At 45.9% G+C, this 19,288-nt stretch overlaps 1 protein-coding gene across 1 annotated transcript in view; it reads left to right on the top strand.

Moving 5' to 3' along the window:
- The first annotated feature begins 12,391 nt into the window (after positions 1 to 12,391).
- The window catches only part of macf1a (microtubule actin crosslinking factor 1a), a 124,876-nt gene continuing 117,979 nt past the window's right edge, over positions 12,392 to 19,288 (top strand). The window contains 2 exon segments of the mRNA XM_034544444.1: positions 12,392 to 12,906; positions 18,927 to 18,988. Coding sequence (XP_034400335.1) covers positions 12,783 to 12,906; positions 18,927 to 18,988 — 186 coding nt within the window. The 5' untranslated portion in view covers positions 12,392 to 12,782.

The following is a 19,288-nucleotide window of genomic DNA, read 5'->3' as shown; positions in this document are numbered from 1 at the left end:
GCAAAGCTGCATCTTCCTCTTCTTTCAGCTGGTTGCTATGATATAGAATCTCTTCAGAAGTACATAGGGAAAGGGAGGGAGGACATTTTCCCCTCCATTCTTGTTGTTGTTGTAGCCGACGTGGGATGGGACAGTTAATTGTTATATTTATCCCCCCAGTCCTCCACTGTGATTGGACGGCTGGGTAAAAACCCTGGCTGCAAGTATCTCTACGTGATCTCCGCCGTCCAAACACGGTCACTTGTGTTCATTGGTTGCCAAAAAGCCAAGATGGCGACGGCCAAACCGACGAACTTAAGGCTATAAAAGTCCACAAACCAATGAGATGACGTCACAATGACTACTGACTACGTCCACTTGTTATCGTCTGTGGTTTTACCACAAGCTGGACATTTTTCAACTCTCGGAAACCAGAAAAACATTCGCAAACATGCAGCGCTCAGCGCCTCGTAGATGGTGCTTGTGCCGGCTGTGTGCAGTTAACTTGTGCGTCCTCGAAGCTCTCCCGCCGTCTGCAGTGACTCGTGCCACGGTGCCATGCACAAGTATATTCAAAGCTTTAAGGTGGGCTGAACTTTAAGGCGGACCGGCACTGTTACGTGACGAGCTGCTTTTCTGAGGCCATGGCGCTCTGCCGGAAGAGAAGGAGTTCAAGTATCTCGGGGTCTTGTTCACGAATGAGGGTGAGGACTTCGGGCGCCAGTTGAGGCGCTACTTAGCGTTGCAAAGGGGCGGAAAGTTTCCGGTAAATTTCCGGAAAGTTTCCACGGGAATTTTAGCTCGGGAATTTTGGGAATTAAAAAAAAAATAAAAAATGTGCCTAAGTTTTCTTGCAAGAGCATATAACAGAGAACTTAAATGTAGCTGAGAACAAGACTATGCACGCCTAGCTCAGCTGGACCCTGAATGCAGCTGGTTGGGAACATTGTCTGCCAGAAACATAAACATAAAACGCTGTTTTGTTTTTGAACGTCTTTGTCATCAGTGTTGTCTGAACGTTTCAGCCCTATGTCTGGCAAGTGTGAGAGCGCAGAGTCGCGTAGAGGCCAAGAGCGGTATTGCAGACAGATAGAGATTTCAATTATAGCTCGCAACTAGTTCATTTTTTGGAGCTGTGAACTTAGTTCAACATTTTCAAAATAACTGAACTAGTTCAAAATTTGGAATTATGAACTGAACTTTGAATATTCCCGGAATTTTGCAACCCTAGCGCTACTCCTTCGTGTCGAAAGGAGTCATCTGAGGTGGTTCGGGCATCTAATTCGAATGCTTACATTAGAGGTTTTCCGGGCACGCCCAACTGGTAGGAGGCCCCGGGGAAGACCCAGGACACGCTGGAGGGATTATATCTCCCAGCTGGCCTGGGAACGCTAGGGTTAGAAAGGGTTGCGGATGAGAGGGAAGCCTGGGTCTGCTTTCCTGAGTTCTACTCTGTTTGATTTATTTCTAATATTAGCTGTTGAACTGATAGCACGGTTAATCATTAACATCCTTGCTGCAAAGAGTTAGGCTCTCTTTGTATCAGGAAGTTGTTAAAATGTCAGCAACTAAGTCTCAGAAGTGTAATGGTATTTTTGAAGTATTGTCATTGGCTCAAACATTAGTACTTGTGGTACTGGTGCATCCCATTCTCTCTGACTTGATCCTCCAATGCAGTGGCAGGTTCAACGATCACATGGGGAGATGAGGCTGAACCTCCACGGCACTAAAGCACAGCTGCCCGGTTGAGAAGTAGCAAAAACGCATCCAGCCATCCAATCACATCCGCGACGCAGCAGCACAAAGCGTGCTCCAGATACGGCGTTCTTTAAAATAGCTTCCAGTAGATGTGACCTGGATGTCAAAATGGAGAAACAGCCTGAGTGGACAGAGATGCTCGTGCTAATTAATTTTCACGAGTAAAGTTTATTTTAGGAGGATAAACAGAGCAGATGTGTTCTGTGCCGGTGTGTGCGAAGAAGTACGGACCAAAGCACACAAACTGTCAGATGCTGTCTTTGGGGAAAAGCTCACGTGAGCGTGTGAGACGGAAACCTAAACTGAACACTCATCGCCTTCTTCAGAATGTCTCCCTCATGATATGGAATCAGTTTGGTTTGTTAAATAATCGCAGTTCCTGCTGTCTTTTCCTGTCATGAGTTGTTCAAAACGATGTCACGTTCAGCACATTTTTTAATTGTTATGCTTCTGGGTCACCCTGTACCCAATGTCACCAGCACGCTGACACATTTCCAGTAGCAGTCACCCAGATGTGTTGAACATGATAAGCGCTCTCTCAAGTTTATCAGCATCGCGCCAGCGGGGGGGGGGGGGGGGGGGGGGGGTGTTTACGCCCATTTGCCTCAATGGCGTAAACACATGAAAGTATATTTGTGACACCAGAGTCTCTCCAGAATGCTGCGGGTCGGGGCTGCAGCGCCCCCCATAGGATAGATTGTTTGTTAGGATCCAGGTCAAAAGGAAATGATACAGATGTGGTGCAATGTGTAGCCAGACAAACTAACATCCTTCAAGTCTGTCTTAAGAGAAACGTTTTTTATTGCAGCCACACGCCAACATTTTGTTCACACTTTATCGCCACCTCTCCCCACTGTGTGTGTGTGTGTGTGTGTGTGTGTGTGTGTGTATTGATGCCACTCTCGTGTCTTTACAGTAAATGTGACGCTAGAGCCAGACGACAGTTAGCTTAGCATAAAGACTGGGAACGTGGAAAAACTACCTCTGCTAACCCTCCCACAATGTGACTTTTGTAAAAAAATTAAAAAAGTATTTCTCTACCCCCCAACACAAAAAGCCTCTAACCGCTCTGCCCCTCACAAAAAAAGTGGAAAACTGGGTTTCGAAGTTCTCTCCTGTTGGTTTACTCCCAGTAAAAAATAAATAAAAAATTGTGTATTTCCACAGTGTAGGCTTGATAAGAGAACAATGTACCCGAGTTTACCAAGCCACCATCAACATCCTCCTAGACTGTTACTCATTCAAGGCTTGAATTTATACAACATTCACACTCTTTTACCTGAGTTACCCGAGTTTGGCATGCCCGAGCGCCTACGCCCCTCTGTCTGTCACGACTGCATGAAACTGAAAATGTAAAGAGATACTGATGTTATCGGAGAACATGAGACTCCTAAAAAAGAAGTTCCTTCATTTCATTGTGAATTTATTCCTTTTTAGGAATAAGTGTACGGGAAACAACCCCAGTTTCTGGGTCGGTGAACTGCCCCATAAGACTCACTTTTGCTTGTTACTGATTTCTGACTTCTGGAATCGGGAACGAGACTCTTCTTTTTTTAGCTGTCTTGACTTTGTCCGTCTTTGTCCGTGTGATAGGAACGTGTCTTTTTAGCTGTCTTGAATCAGAGTTCCCGTTCCCCGAAACCGCTTTGACTACCATGAGATGAACGGATGATAACATGCCGTCTTTGTCCGTGTGATATGTGGTTGTTGTTTTAAAAGATTTACTGTTCCGTTTCATGTGTTTGTTAAAGGTGCTACATTTGATATTCAGGGCAGGCGGGCAATGTGGAAAACCTGGTGTGATCTCAGTGTGGCGGCCGCTCTGATGTCCAGACATGTACACACTGTCCGTTTTGAGAGAAGCCAGGAACAAGATGGTGAAGCTAGATAGAAGAAGGAGAAACGTGCTGGTGATTGTCTTATACCCTTTGCCACATTCCCTCTGCTTTACTCCCACTTGTTTGGTTTTGTGTGGAACGTCTGTAGCCTGCACTGACTCCGCCCACCCAGCCTCCTCATGCTTCCGTCGCTGTTGTCCGTGTTCGTTGACGACGTTGTGTCCACTAGAGCCAAGCAGTCGACGGGAGCACTGGCAGGAGGAAGAACATCCTTCAGCCGATCAATGAAAGTCTGTCGTCACTCTCCTGGATCACTTTAATGACGTCCTAGCAGGCGTCACGATGCCGTGGAGGCAGGCGGAGCCAAAGGGAACACTTAGCTGCTCTAACAGTTTTGCCTTCTTTGTTTCTCAAGAGTGGAATTCCCTTTGGTTCAACTTTTAGTCCGAAAACCTGAAGATATTTACAGGTGGTTTATTGTCGAAAAAAGCCTGAGAAGTAAAGCAGAACATATTTCTCAAATATGTTCCATCTTTACTGAAATAAATTACTTTAACAATTATTTGGTCATCGAAATTGTTGCCGTTTTATTTTCTGTCAATTGACTGGCCGATTAGTTGAATAATCATTGCCCCTGTAGTCGGCTTGATTTCAGGTTATCGAGACCTTTTCCACATCGGTCGATCTTTCACGTCTCCTTTCTGTTGGAGGTGACGGTGTCTCCATCAAGTCTCTCTTGCCTTTTGCTCCATCCCCTCTCACCTTTTTGATCCTCGTCACCTTTTCATTTCCCAGAACCCCCCACAAAACGCTCAAATGCCGGTCTTGAACCCATCTCCTGATGAGCTCGTTAAAAAAGGATTACTGTCCCGTTATGTCACAGCACCGAGGTGTGTGTGTGTGTGTGTGTGTGTGTGTGTGTGTGTGTGTGAGATGAAAAGGTCTTTTGCGGAGCAACACGGGCCACTTAGTGGGAGAGAAAGAGAAGCTTCATCCTGTCTCTGATGAACGATCACTCTGCCCCTCTCCTCTTCTTTCATGGTCAGTCCTGGTGGTCTTTGGTTTCCTCTCTGCCTTTTAGTCACTGAAACACTCAATTACAGATAAAATCAAATCCCTGTGAGCCTCTGGACCCATAAAACAAGAGTGAAAGTTGGCCCTGAGTGAGAGGGAGTCATTTTTATAGTTCATGCTTGTTAACGAGCTGTTCTCAGGACAGTTTTACCCGCAAACCCATTAAGACGACACACAGAATCAAAGGCGGACCTGCTGATACAAACAAGTGATTATCGGGAGGTAAAACAGATTGTGACGTCCAGCGTTTTGGGCTCAAGAGGGAAATTTGTTTTTAATTATTTAATCTATGAGATGAAAACAGTGGGAAGACTTTGCAATTCCCCGAGGAGACACCTTTGAAATAGTTTTTGTCCAACCAACAGTCCAAAGTGTCTTCACTGTGGAAAGATAAACCCTCACATCTGAGGTGATGAATATCTGTATGATATTCATATCATCTATATGATGAACATCCCGCTCGGTGGTTAAATGATGAATAAGAAGAGGCCTCTGTCGCTCGGACCCCAATGAATGTAAATGTTGACGTCATGGCAGCGAGAACAGCCTGATAATTACAGCTTCTTCAGGAGCTGGGGTTCAAGTGCCCCCAATGAATGTGCCAGACGACGGGATGGTGTGCGGAGGAGGGTCCTAATTGAGAAGTGTCCATGGTAACGGGAACAGCTGTGGTTAAAATGAAGGACCCGGTTACCGTGGTTATGTGTCGGGGTCCCCCGTATTTGTGTACACTCTTCACATTCTTCGCCCCTGGCCCTTTCACTCCCTTGCTTTTTTTTTGTTTAGTCTTTCAGCCCTCAGCCTCGTCTCTTCCCATCCGCTGACCTCACCGGCTGAGTGTTTTTCTTCTTCTTCTCCGTCATTCTCTCACGCCCACGATATATGTCTCGCTCTTTCTCACAAACGCACCTCCTCCTAACCCCCGTTTACCATCCCTCATTCATCCTCTGCCCTCGACATGTGTAGCAAACGTAGATTGCCCCGCAGATCTGGGATCTGGCTAACCGTGTTATTTTAGACTGAGCAGCGATGGGTGAGGCTACATCATGTGACAGGTGAACACTTTGAGAGTCAAACAAAGCTGACATCTTTTTTTGGTGTTCTTTAGCTTCCATTGAAAATGACATGTTGCCTTTTAGCTATGGCGCTCGCAGTGTTGATTGTGACTCTCAGATTCAAGTTCATTTGACTAATTAATTCATATAAAAATAAATATATAATCCTGAAGCAAATTTCTGCTACAATTCTCTTTTTCCTCCGGCTAGAAACCAAACGTGCTATTAGCAAACCAGGAAGGAGTTTTAACTCCTGGAAGTGATCCAACGGCACAGTTCACTTTCTTTTCCCTCGTCCCTCCCTGCTGCCACCCTGTGATGTTTATTGTTGCTTTTTCTTTCCCTTTTGCCCGTCTGTCAGTCTCTTATCTCACGAGTTTGTTCCTCTCAGACTTTGATCTTTTATTTGTCCTTAACTTGTCCAGTTAGCTCACAGGATACAGTAAATACCTCGCTTTCTTTTTTTCCCTTTGCTGTTATCCGGTTGCGTGTCAATCCATCTAAATAAAAACTAAATGTTACATTCCTCTCACTCGTTCATCCTCCAGTCTCTCTTCTCCTTCCCTCTCCCGCTCATCAACCTGTGATTAACTAAGGCCCTAAAAACCAAAAGAGTTTGGATGAAGCCTCTCTTTTTCTCACGGGGTCATAAATCTTATCGCACTATTCTCCTTCCCTCTTTCCAACTCTGTCCCCTCCCTCCTTTCCCACCATCCGTCCATGCATGCAGGGCTTCTCTTTGCCTTTCAGCTCTTTTTCTCCTCTTTACCGTCCTAGTTTCTCTGTTGAATCAGGAAGCATTTATGTGTGTGCGTGTGTGAGTGTGTTGTTTTCTTTGTACACGTACAGGACCTAATTTAAGCAGCAATTTTTAGGGTCACGACTTGAAAAGTCACACACACACACACACCCACACACACACACATATGCACACACACCCACATATGCGATCTTTGCCCTTTACCCTGAGAAGTACTCTGACCGGGCAGTTAAAGCTCCAGGGGTCAACATCACTGTTTTCACGGTGATCCTGAGCCTGATGGTTGGGTCACAGAGGTCATGTTGGTTTCCTGCTGCCAGTGTGTTTGACCGGCATACAAACCAAACTCCATCACGTGAACAATGAATTTTTAGGATGTTTTAATTATGTGAAGTGTCTTTGAGTACTATGAAAAGCGCTATATAAATTAAATGCATTATTATTATTATTATTATTATTATTAATGAACCCTGACGATGTTACGTCCAAGCCAGAAACGCGACAGCGTCTGCGGTGCACTGATGGTCTACACTCAGGCCTGTTAGTTTGACAGTGGAGAGTGCGGTTTGTGTCTCATGGCGGTTGATTTTTGTTTCCTTTGACCATGGAGGCGGTGCTCCCTTTACTCATTTAGAAGAATTAGGTGTACCACTAGAATACCACTGCTAAGCAAATGTGTAAATCTGGGTCTGATATGAATGTCAGTGGTTTTTGTTGTTGTTTTTTATAGATAGATAGATAGATAGATAGATAGATAGTCAGTCCTTCCCTCCCTCCTCATTAAACCGTGGTGTGTGTGTGTGTGTGTGTGTGTGTGTGTGTGTGTGTGTAAAAGTATATGCAGGTGGATATGGATGGGTGTGAGTGTGGGCATTTGTTGATGTAGATGTTCATGTATGTGGAGATTGGCATTTGTACTCGGACTATGGATACTGATACTACTGTTTTGATTGTGCGCTGTTTGTTTTGTTGTGTTTATGTATTTAGATATCAAATGCAAAAAATTGGTTGGAGGACTTCGTTATTGTAAAGCCACTAGGAGGATCTGTTATTTGGGGTTCATTTAGTTGGTCCCTGTTTCTGATGAACCTGCCTGATTTCATCTTATTTCGCAAAATGTCCAACCCAGTGGACCGATGACGAGCATCAAGAATGACTATATTGAAACAGACAAGTGGGCGTTCAGTTGGCTGAGTTGGCGGCTCTGTTTTGCTTCAGGTGTGTGTGTGTGTGTGTGTGTGTGTGTTTTGCCAAGTCATGTCATTTAGCGATGCAGGCCTCCACATGGCTCAACTTCCCACTTTTCATCACTTGGACTCTCATCTCCTGCGTCGCCCCCCGGATGTTTTGTGTGTCTGTGTGCATCCTCGAGTCGTCTCTGTCGGAGGACTCCTGTCTGCTCCAGCGATCCACTTGCTGCTCCCGTCAAAAGAGATGAAAGATTATTCAACAACTAAACTGTTTCACTTTGTCTGTTCATGTTTGACGGATTATCCACTTAGTGCCTGTGACGATTCATCAACATGGCTCCGTATTCTTTGAGCAATTGAGTTGAGGGTTGCTCATGAATACTCTCTAGAAAATGGGTTCAACGTCTTCAAAGTGAAACGGTTGCAATGTTGAATCTCAAACTAATAAACTCTTGAAATACTTAAATATTTTCAGGAAGACTAGCCACATAAAGGGTTAATGTTTGAACTCTGTTGGAACAGCTGATCGTATATAGAACAGGAAATGAGAAGGGAAGGCTGCTGGAATTTGTTTTAGTTTATTAGGTTTATTTACATCAGGGACCAGTGAACAGAAATACATTAATTTAAAGAGAAGAGATGCTTTATGCCAGATTTAGCTACTAGATAATTCCCATCTGCAGCAGGTGAAAAAAGATCACAGTTATAAGCTGGTTATCCTTCCTAACCTCTAGGCCACCAGGACCCCCCCCAATGATCAGCACACTGAATGTGCTCCTCTGTGACTGGACCCGGTCTGCCACCTATCTGCAGAGTGGGATACTGCAGGGGAGGTTCTGTCTCAAACTTTGGATGCGTTTCAAAGTGGCCTCCAACTTTTATGTATCACGCCCTGCAAATGGAAGTACAACCCTCGTGTTATCAGTCTGAATGGTGCTCCAAACAGGAAGGGTTTCTGGAGAGGTCTGAGGTCACACGGGGGGGGGGGGGGAGGGGGGGGGAGTGTGGGAGGCAGGCAGGCAGATGTGTCACGGTCACGCCGCATGGAGCTGTGCGATGTCTCAGAATAGCCGTTTGATTCACATGCAAAGAAAAGTCTTGTTGCAGCTACGTGGACATGAAAGTTGAAGGTTGGAGAATCTTTCACTCGTCCTGTTGCTCATCCTCCCCTCTGCCCTCCATCACATCATATTGTCTTTCCTGTTTCCTCCTGCTGTTGGCCCGTTCCTTACATATTGCCCCAGTGCCAACACAGAGCAGCTGTATAGAACTTTAGCCTGAACTACATACAGGCTCACGACGTTGACAAGAAACAATCTGATTTTAAATCCCGAGTAGGAATGAGGTTCTGACCAAGCGTTCGGCAGCAGCTCTCGGAACTCAACCGTGTTCAACACTCAGCTCCGGCAAAGACTCGTTAATGCTGGCGCCAAGACTGCAGCTGGCAGTATTTTTCACTATTCATTATTATTATTATTATTATGGGATTTTCCCAATGAATGTATTAGTTATTTGGTCCATCAACCAACCGCTGGTGATGTCATCTAGTGTCTCCTCCTGTGACCAACAGATGTTCAGTTTACCTCCATGATGATGGGCCCATTCATTTTCTGGCTTGTCGGTTAAAGCTAGGATCGTTTAATCTTCTTAAACATTTATTTTGAAACTTTTGGTCGAAATATTCATTACCTCCGGACAGCAAATGAAGAATGTCAAATGCTCTTAAAAAGAAAAAAAAAAAAAAAAAAAAGAAGAAGAAGAAAATCGCAGGACATTAATATCCCGTCCAATAATTTTATTCGGCCTTGATGTAATGATTGGAAGGGCTACTTGCCCGTCTACCTGCGTGTATTCTGCCCGTGCACTCACCGTCACCGGAGCCTTCCACCAGCTGCTGGCTTAACATCTGTGAGTGCGAACAGTAGCCATGCTGGTTGACTGTTTCCACGAGGAGTGGCTTCGGCGGGAGGCCCGAAGGCGGACAGGCTGACAGAGTTGCCGACTTTCTCTCTGGATTTGTCAACTTTTGGAGCGAGTGCTGCTCAACACTGTTTATTGGAAAAGAGTTTGTTTGGGTTGGATCACTTCTAAAATCTAGCTTTCTCTTGCTTGTTTCCAAAGTTTGCCAACCCCAGCTTTAAGCGACTCCGGTCTGATGTTTGATACCCAGCCCTCGTCTTTTAAAGGTCTGAAAAACTTTGGGTGCCTCTGTGAATTTGACCTCTGACTTATGTAGACTCATGTCCTGACACTAGACGTGTTTTATTCTAGTGAGTGAAGAAAAAGGATACAAAAAGAGGTTATTTGTTCCGCCCATACAGCTCTGCAGCTTGCGTTGTTGTCCCGTGTGCTCGGCCTGCGGTGTGTATTTCCATAAGCCGATGCAGTTCACGGCTCTCCCACCTCTCTATGTGTGGTACCGTCACGTAATGTGAAGGCAGCGAGAGTGCGCCATATTTCTGCGTGTGTGTTTCCACACTTCTTTGCGTGTCATGACCTTGTCGGCGTCCTGCCCGTCTGTGTAAAAGGATGCTGACTGGGAGAAATTGTGTTCCAATGGGGGAGGGATGGGAGGGACGGGAGACGTGCCACATCGCTGCGTTAAAACACACCAGAGAGAAACGCGTGAGGAAACGGACGAGACTCTCGCAAAATGATTAAATGTCCCGTCATATCTGAATGAAAAAGGGTCCTTCACTTCACAATACAAGCAGCCGAATCCTACAACGGCTATCTTTTTTGTAATCTTTCTTCTCCTCTTTCCTCTTTCCTCTCTCCGGTGTCGGGCTGATGCCGTGGTCTGACATCATCCCCCGAGGCTTTGTTACACTCCCTGTGTGTGCGTGTGTGTGTGTGTGTGTGTGTGTGTGTGTGTGTGTGTGTGTGCGCGTTTCCGGACGCAGCACGTGAGATTGGACCCCTGACCTCTTGACCCTGAGAGCTGACATGCACAGAGCCAGTTTAATTCAGCCGTCTCTGCATGTGATGCGTTTGTGAATGCGGGAGGAAGAAATAAACCGCTGAAACGTCCTTCTTACGCATGAATTATTTGGGTTTTTGAAGTTGTAAAAGCAAAGTAAAATATTTCGCTAAATATGTTTTGCGTTTGTGCAGCATGTTTTGTGAGTACAAATACTTGACACGGACGTGAAATGTTTTGAGTTATAAAATAAACTGTTGGAACTGACAGAAAGTAGTTACTTTTTGAGGAATGTGGTAAAACTACAGTTATACCCCCACAACCGTTACAGTCATCTGTGGTATTCCATCAACAGAAAGACGTCTGGTGGCTGAATGTGACAGCCGCCGAGCGGTTTGTGTGTTCAGCCGTTGGCCTCTCCTGCCCCACAGTGGCGGCTTCACACACTTTACCACAAGAGTTCCTCTTTAGCCTCCTCTCGCTTTCACTTTGTTCCCTATTTCTGCTCCAAAAACTAGTGAGTTACTCTGAATTATTTATTTTTTGCTTTTATTGCAAGAATTCCATTTTTCAATACATGCAGTGCTCAAATACAGTTGTTTTGTTATGGTGTGGGAGTTTGAGTATTTGAGTTTTGGACACAAAGGACTCTGGGGGATGTAGTTCAGCTTTCTAATTCTTTCAAGAGAGACTTCAACACTGTAGCTCCCTTTTTAGAAACGTTATTTAACGTTATTACGCTTAGAAAAATGTATCGGATCCAAGCTTCATCAGGTCATTTTTTTGGGGACAGAAAGGACTCTGGGTAATGTAGTTTGGCTTTCTGCTTCCCAAATGACTGCAGCGCTGTAGAATGCTCCCTTTGTAAATGTTGAAACTTCATTACATTTAGAAAAATCTCGGGCCCAGGCTTCATTGTGTCATTTTTTGACTCTGGGTAATGTAGTTCTGTCGCAAAGGAGGAAATCACTAACTGAGCCTCACCGGATGAACAGCTGGCAGCTGGATCACATCTCCATTACCTCGTGTTATTTGGTAATTTAATTAAGAAATGACTAATAGGAAAAAACTCATCTCTGCCCTCTCATGCATCCACCTCTGTCATGTGACCTAAATAATGATTCTATCGGATCATTGTCCCATTTACAAAAGGAGACGCTCTCCTTTTAATAAATGAATCTTTTAGGGTCGAACATGAGGTTCATCTCCTAACGTCATGTTGTCATAGCGATGGTGTTGTTGTAGTGACTGGAGGTTGCTACTACCGTACAGTTGATAACTCCTCCACACAGACGCACAATTCTCTGAGGTGAGAGCAACTGGAAGATCTCCGACCTTCTAGTCTACAGCCTGAATCATGCATCACCATGCTGAATCGCACACACACACGCACACACACACACACAAGATCGCCATGATCACCATGATCACCATGATCACCTTGGTTGGATCGACCCCTCTCTGTCTGAGGCTTTTGAGCACGCCGTCAGCAGATATCATTCAAAGATAGCCGTGAATAAATATCACAGCCAGAATGCATTGCTCACTCATAGCAACAGAAGTAAACACACACACACACACACGTACACACACACACACACAAACAACATCCTGCCAACATGCTGCCAAATGTGTGCGCACATACACGTATGCATCCAAACACACAAAAAGTGGATGTGCTGTGCTCAAAATATCTCAAATTACATTACCATTCTGAATTAGACGCACACACACACAGTACACATTTCCTTCTGTTTCGTCCCCTTTAATTTATTTACTGGTTTATAACAGTGTTCTCAGCAACGGCTACAGTCTGGTTGCTTGTTTCAGGGGAATGGAATTCACTGTTGGAGTATGAGAGAGAGAGAGAGAGTGGAAAGGGGGGGAGAGAGAGAAAGAGGGAGTGCATCTGAATGAACTCAGAAGTTCTTAGCTGCGGCGGTTATGTGCTGAAAGTGGAGAGATGCTGCAGACAGGACGGGATTGTTTTTGTGTCGCGTCAAAGCAGAAGAAGTGAAAGTCTTCTGAAAGCTCCTCGTGATTCTGTTGGCTGACATTCAGAAACCTTTTGTGAAGCCTCGGCTAGTCGAGGGACTTTACCCACGAGCCTGTAGTCGGTGGAGATGCAGTAACTGTAGTTCCTGGTGATCGCTGTTGGCTTGTTAGCTCCTTGACATTTCTTGACACCTCACAGTCGGTGAGAACGAGATGGACTTTCTAACGGACCCCAACGTCATGACGCCCATCCTGGTGGTGACTTTTCACTTGTTGACAGCGGCTGGATTTTGTTTTTTCCGTCGCCGCCGTCGCCGGCCACCCGGTTTTGAACCAGGTAAAGTTTAGCTCACAATGTCTCCGTCCAGTTTATCTTCCCGTTTCCTTTTTCGACTGCTCGTCTCCGACCCCGCTCACGCTATGATTATCTCCCCATCTTCCCTGTAAGATTTCCCATTAGCTCCCCTTGCTTCCTGTTTAGGCTCCACCCCTCTTCTGCTGTCGTTTCTTTGTGTCACTTATCGGTGTCTTCATTTAAATCTAAATTGTTTAGAGTTGCTGTTCCATAAGCCTTTAAACCAGTTTGTACAGCAGTTAGCAGGGTGCTAGAGCTTCACCTTGCCGCAGGATGCCAATCCATGATTTCTATTTTTCGCTGGAGAGGAATGTAAAGCAGCTTGTGCCGTAAAGAGCACCCGGGTCTCTCCCGTTTCGTCTCTTGTGACAGGGAGAAGCTGCTTTTGTGTCTTCCTGCTGCAGGACTGTCGACCGCTGCATCTCATCTGCATGAGTCAGTGCAGCGCAATCTTCCATATTTGGCTCTTTTGTTACATTTCACGAGTTATTCTATATGGTTGAGCCTCAGAGCTAATAATCCGTTTAAATTATTATGTAACTGCATGTTTTGTTCCTAAATCGTTGTGACACGGTGTTTGCAGCGACCTTTATACCTTTTGCTCAGCTCTTAGTAAAGATGCAGCTGGTTGGTTCAAATCCGGGGTTTCCCGACACTGTTAATGTGGCCGAAATCATTGGGTTCAGAAGTTGGACACGTGTCTGATTTGATCCGAATGACCGGGCTCAGATTCACCACGAGAGCAATGTCTGGCTGGTCCAGCAGGGAGAGACAAGGGGGCACAGACGGGGAGGGAAAGAATCCCAAAGAAAAGGAGAATAACAATGAGAAACACAGATGACCAAAAACCTGAGAGATAATCAGAGTTGGGTTACGTTTTTGTGACAATTACTTATTTTAATTAATGTGTCACTCGTTCATTACCATCTTTTCAGCAGCAAATCTCCGCAGGAAGTAGTACGTGGCACTATTTTGGTAACACTCTAAATGTATTACTGCACTTACTAAAACATGGTGTCGTTGTTTCCTAGTCTAAGACACGTTACATGGTCAGCTGAGGGTGCTGTGCTGTGCATCACTTATGCAGTCGGGTGTTTGACAGCTGTGGGTGGATTGATAAGGCTGATTGAGTTTGAGATATTTTTGTTGTAGATCACAGATTCTTAAAAAAAATTTTTTTTTGTTAACGTAGATTGAAATATAACTTCAAAAGTGTGTCTCATAATGAGTAATATATGGTTTTAGGGGCGTGTCCCCGGTGAGTGGTTTTGAGAACGGAGGGAGGCAGAATTTTACTCAGGTGTCATACTTGACTTTCATGTTTACTTGCTTGTTTGATCTTGTTTCTAGGTTCCAAATGTGACGTGTGTGTGTGTGTGTGTGTGTGTGTGTCATATTTCTCACGACAGGAAGCTGAGCCTTTCACAGCGGTAGGCCAAGCGTGGTAATGTGTGGGTGTGCAGCATTATATCTGTATATTTTGTGGTTTGAGTCGTTACACCATATAACTCATGGTGGTTCTTTGAAATTGCTTCGCCTTGCAGTTAAAGCTACCCCGAGAAACTTTTATTCAGTGGTGATTTTGGTGCTCCCTGTGGATAAAAGTGGTAGTGTTTCCGAGCACCAGAGTACTATTATTATTATTTTTTAAACCTCTCGTTTCACTGATGGCACCAATGACGAGCATATCAAAATATCCATGTAAAAATAACCAATTTTCTCACTGTTGGTTTCTTTACCTAATACAACAAGTATCTTTTTGATGAAGCGTTTATCATTTTGATCAATACACCCTGTAAGATAGTTGTTGCATTAAACTGATGTCATGACCACTCACTCTGTGGTCAGCGAGATGACGAGTTTCCTGCTCGTTTGTCTCTGGTGTCCTTTCGGCTTCGCTTTGCTCATAACCTAATACATTGACTTATGAGTATGTTGTGTGTGTACATATGAATGCTCTTCAGGAGAGTCTCCTTTGTGACCACAAGAGGGCAGATTGAATGTGATCTTGAGCTGGTGATGCTAACTGGACAGCTGGCTCCTGTGTAAGTGGGATAATGTATAGTGGCTACCAAGCAGAAGAGGGAACGTTTGATTCTGACTAAATACTGGACGTGTAGAGAACAACGTCCTGTCAGCTGGTCTGCAGATCTAAAGTGACCTTGTCCTGCCTCGCAAACATTCAGCATTCAACGTTCGTAGCTCAGAGGGAGAGAATCGGAAAACAAGCAAAGGGAAAGGAAGAATGAAATGAAAAAGGAGGGATGGAGGCTGCTGCCAGCCTGTGAGTGTCACCAGAGAGGAGGAGGAGGAGGAGGAGGAGGAGGAGGATAAATGAACCTGGGAGCCAGACTGGCTGAGAGAGAAACTGAAAGAGAAAGGGAAACGACTTGACGGGACCAGCAGAGGAAAAGGGGGACACTCGGGGACATCCCTCCCACGATCCAATCACTAGAAGAGAGAGAGCCGGGACACCGGAAGAGGGGGGAACAGAGAGAGGAAGAGGGCGGGGGGGAGATTAGACGCCACAGTGGGGGAAGTAGGGAGCGAGCGATAAGCGGCACTCTGCGTTGGTATTAGAGGCGTAAGCTCCTTCTGGTATTTTTAGCGTGGATGGCCCCGTTTAGAGATGGAGAGAGAGGAGCGTTCACTTGGAGAGAAGGAAGAATCTGACGGATAGGAAGAAGAAGAGGGACCCAAAAGGAGGAGAGATGGAGTGACGCTGGTGGTGGAGAAGGAGGAGCTGTTGTGACTGTAAACCATACACCTGCTGTCATATCAGCCTGTCCTCACTTCTGGACTCCTGGCCAGGTCACATGACCGACACAGGCCTTCCCCACCGCTGTTTCTTTCTCTTTTTAAAAGAAAGAAGCCAAACATGACAGAGCATAATTTATTTCTAAACTGCGTCGGTGCTGTCTCCGGAGCTATTTTGAGACACTGCGATAAACAAGGGAGAAGGGAAGAGAGTGGCCTTGTGGAAATCTTGAGTTGAGGCCGTGTGCTTGCCTCGTCCTGATTGGACGATGTGTTCAGCGGCAGGCGGCGTGATTCCTCTCGTTCGCGGCTGACTTGCTCATTGTGGCTGCCTGAAGAGCACACGTCTGGACGGGCCAGAACTGCTCGTCATTATGTCATCTCCCATCTCTGCTGTGCACACCCCAAGACACATGCGCTAACGAGATGAGTGACTCCGCTCGGCCTGGTTTTCCTTTCGTTATTAAATTATACGTCACGAATCCGGAAGGCCCCCCCTCTCTCTCTCTCCTCTCTCGATGAGACTAAAGTCCTTCTCAGAGTCTCGGTTAGTGCCAGGAGCTGAAAAGGCCTCTGCACTGTTTTTCTTGTTTTTTTTTATTCAGAAGGATGACCAAACTGTTTGCGTTCGCCTCCTTAAGGAAAGGGAGCATGAGGGAAGGCAAGGACACGGAGGTACCGGGGAGCTGCGGCGTCTGGCATCTGTCGGCTTGAACTGGACGAGGTAGCGAACTAGAAGAGGCCAAAATAATACGTTTTTCTGAGTGTTTTTGTGGCACGTGAAGAGGACTCAAATGTGGATTACATCAGCCCTGATGGATTTGTCTGGGACCTTTTAAAAAAATGTAATTTTATTTGTACACAATTGTACAAAAACAACAACTTCCGGTTCCGCTCCGTCCCTCTGGACTTAGAGTTGCTTACCTACGCAGAGCGAGGCCCCGAGTGAGGGCAGTGAAACGCAGGCAGACGAAAAAACAGAGCGAGCACCTCCTGCAGCTCTGCAGAGCCGTCTGCTGCGGCCTGGTGAGGAAGTAGAACTGAGGTGAGGGAGGAGAGGGGACGTCCTTTTCCTGGCTCAGTGTGTGTGTGTGTGGGGGGGAGGAGCTGCCTGCTGACTCTGACACACACGTGTGAGAGCAGCTGGGGAGAGCGAGCGAGAGTGGGGGACACGGCGGGAGAAAGGAGGGCCTCGGGAGAGGCTGACATAGCCGCGAGGGTTTGAGCGTGGGAACCACAGGGCAAGAAGAAGAGACTCCTCCAGACTGGGTGTACCTGCCTCACACGCTCAGCTCCTGGATACACGTTTGGCCGTCTGCTGCCAAACACGTCCCGCTGCTACAAATATCCGACTTTCGTCAGGGATTATTCACACCGTCGGCATCCGAATGAAGCCCTGATCGGAGGACGATGTGGACGGACTACAGGGACGAGTGTCAGCTCAACGCTCACCTGTACTCGCTCATGTGCTGTGCAGGTGTGTGTGTGTGTGTGTGTGTGTGTGTCCATGCAGCCATTGTTTACATGCTGCCAGTGTGCAGCACGTGTTTCACTGTGTTGGAACAGTTCCTCTTTGTACACACTGGTGACGATGCTGAATGTGGTCTCTATCAATCATTGTTGGTGTCGGGGGCAAAGTGTGTGTTCTGTTGTCTTTAGACAGCGTGGAAAGTTTGGTGTGTGTGTGTTTGTCCATCTTAACAACGACCTCCATTGTAGATGAACCAGCGCCTGCCCGTGGCTGTCACTCGCACTCCTCGACACTTCTACGGTCCTGGAAGATTAATACTGGTGGATTTATGGACCAATTAGCACACCTACGTGAACCGTTTTACGAGTGTGTGCGTGTGTGTGTGAGAGAGAGAGAGAGAGAGAGTGAGTGTGAGAACTAAATAACATGCAAAAGCCGGAGTGCTGCCTCTGGGCTAAGTAGCTCAGCTACCCCGGCAGGTTTGGAAAACAAGGCGTGTTGCAGTGGTGAAACTATTTAGCAAGAGTGTTGAAATATGTGTTCTTTGCCTGGAGGGCTTGCCCTTTGTGTAAACTGTGTCACTGTGTGTGTGTCGACAGTCGTCTTTGAAGGAGGAAGTGATAGCGCCCATCTCCGCATGGCTGCTCTACCGTGTGCGGCTTCTCCATGGCAACAGATAAACAGCTGGCAGACAGGCTGTTCTCTGATTGGCTGTTTAACAAACTGGAGGGAAAACACTCACCTGTCATTGAGCTTGTCTCAATATGACAATTTATTTATTATGTAGATTGACACTCGGGCTATTTAAAATCATAAAACAATAATTTGTCACTAAAATAGTGAGTGAGATATTTTTTTCCACTGTTATTGACACGAGCGAGCCAGAGCGTCGACTGTTTTCACGAGAACTTGGAATAAAGCAGGACATCGTCTCTCCTCTTCTCGGAGGAGACGGGTGGTGTTGAATTCCGTAGCCTGTCACTGTACATTACACACACGACGCATTACAGCGGAACATCTCCAGACAGGATGTTGAACCCGATCAGCAGGAAGTTGGATATTCACCAGAGCGGCGGCAAAAGGAGAGCCGGTCTGTGTTTTCTCCCAGACGGACTGATATGAGCAGAAAGAGGCTGATAGGAAGAGAGTGTTGCTGGTGTGGAGGATGAGGAGGTGTGTGGGGGGGAAAGATAACACAGTCGTGGCCCAGCATCAGGCTCTATTCCTGGCCTGGCTGCGTCACTCCTCTGGCCTCTGGAGGGTGCCGACTGCAGGTCACACTGCAGTGGGAGCAGACAGAGGAAGCTTAAAGCTAAAGATGGGGAACGGACCTGCGGGAGGAGGAGGAGGCTCCACGGTATAGAACATGTTGAAAGAATAGACCAGTGGACTCCGGATGATGTCACCTAATTGAGTCAGAGCACAGATGGCTGTTCAACACTTTACAAGTGGCCACGTTTGTAGATACCGAGGAGCTTATCAACAGGACGTTGAGCCTGGGAACGCAAAGACCCTTCAGTGTTTGTCTTTTACACCGCCGCTGAAGATGATGATGCAACTGTGAAGAACAGTCGTGTGTGTGTGTGTTTCAAACAACTGTGCATTATATATATATATATATATATATATATATATATATTACATACATATACATACACACACACACACACACACAGAGACAGACATCTACATAACTCAGTGGAGCGATCACACTGGCTGCAGCAGCCATGCTGGATTATTAACCCCCCGTCCTCTCTCTGTGCTTCTTCTCCAGATGAGCGGGACAGGGTGCAGAAGAAAACCTTCACGAAGTGGGTCAACAAGCATCTCATCAAGGTATGTGTCGCCAAGGATTATTTTGTATTAAATTTGCTGTCTAAAACGTGATCATCGCAGACAAACATTAAAACCTAGATTTTTTTTTTTAAGTCTAGGTTGTATCACATAATCCTGAATTCTTGTCTAAAGACAAGTAGACTGACAAGACAGTACTTCATTAAATACTTGTTACTTTATTCGATACCCATCACGTGAAAAAATGCCATCCAGTATTATGGGAGTATGTGCCGTACTCCATTAATACTCCAAATTACAGTAATGTGTTTCTAATTTTCATACAAAACTGTCCAAAAAACA

Source organism: Cyclopterus lumpus, chromosome 11, assembly GCF_009769545.1.
Source record: "Cyclopterus lumpus isolate fCycLum1 chromosome 11, fCycLum1.pri, whole genome shotgun sequence".
NCBI classification, from domain to species: Eukaryota; Metazoa; Chordata; class Actinopteri; order Perciformes; family Cyclopteridae; genus Cyclopterus; species Cyclopterus lumpus.
Note: the sequence above shows the minus strand (reverse complement) of the source record. Positions and strands in the feature narration are given on the sequence as shown.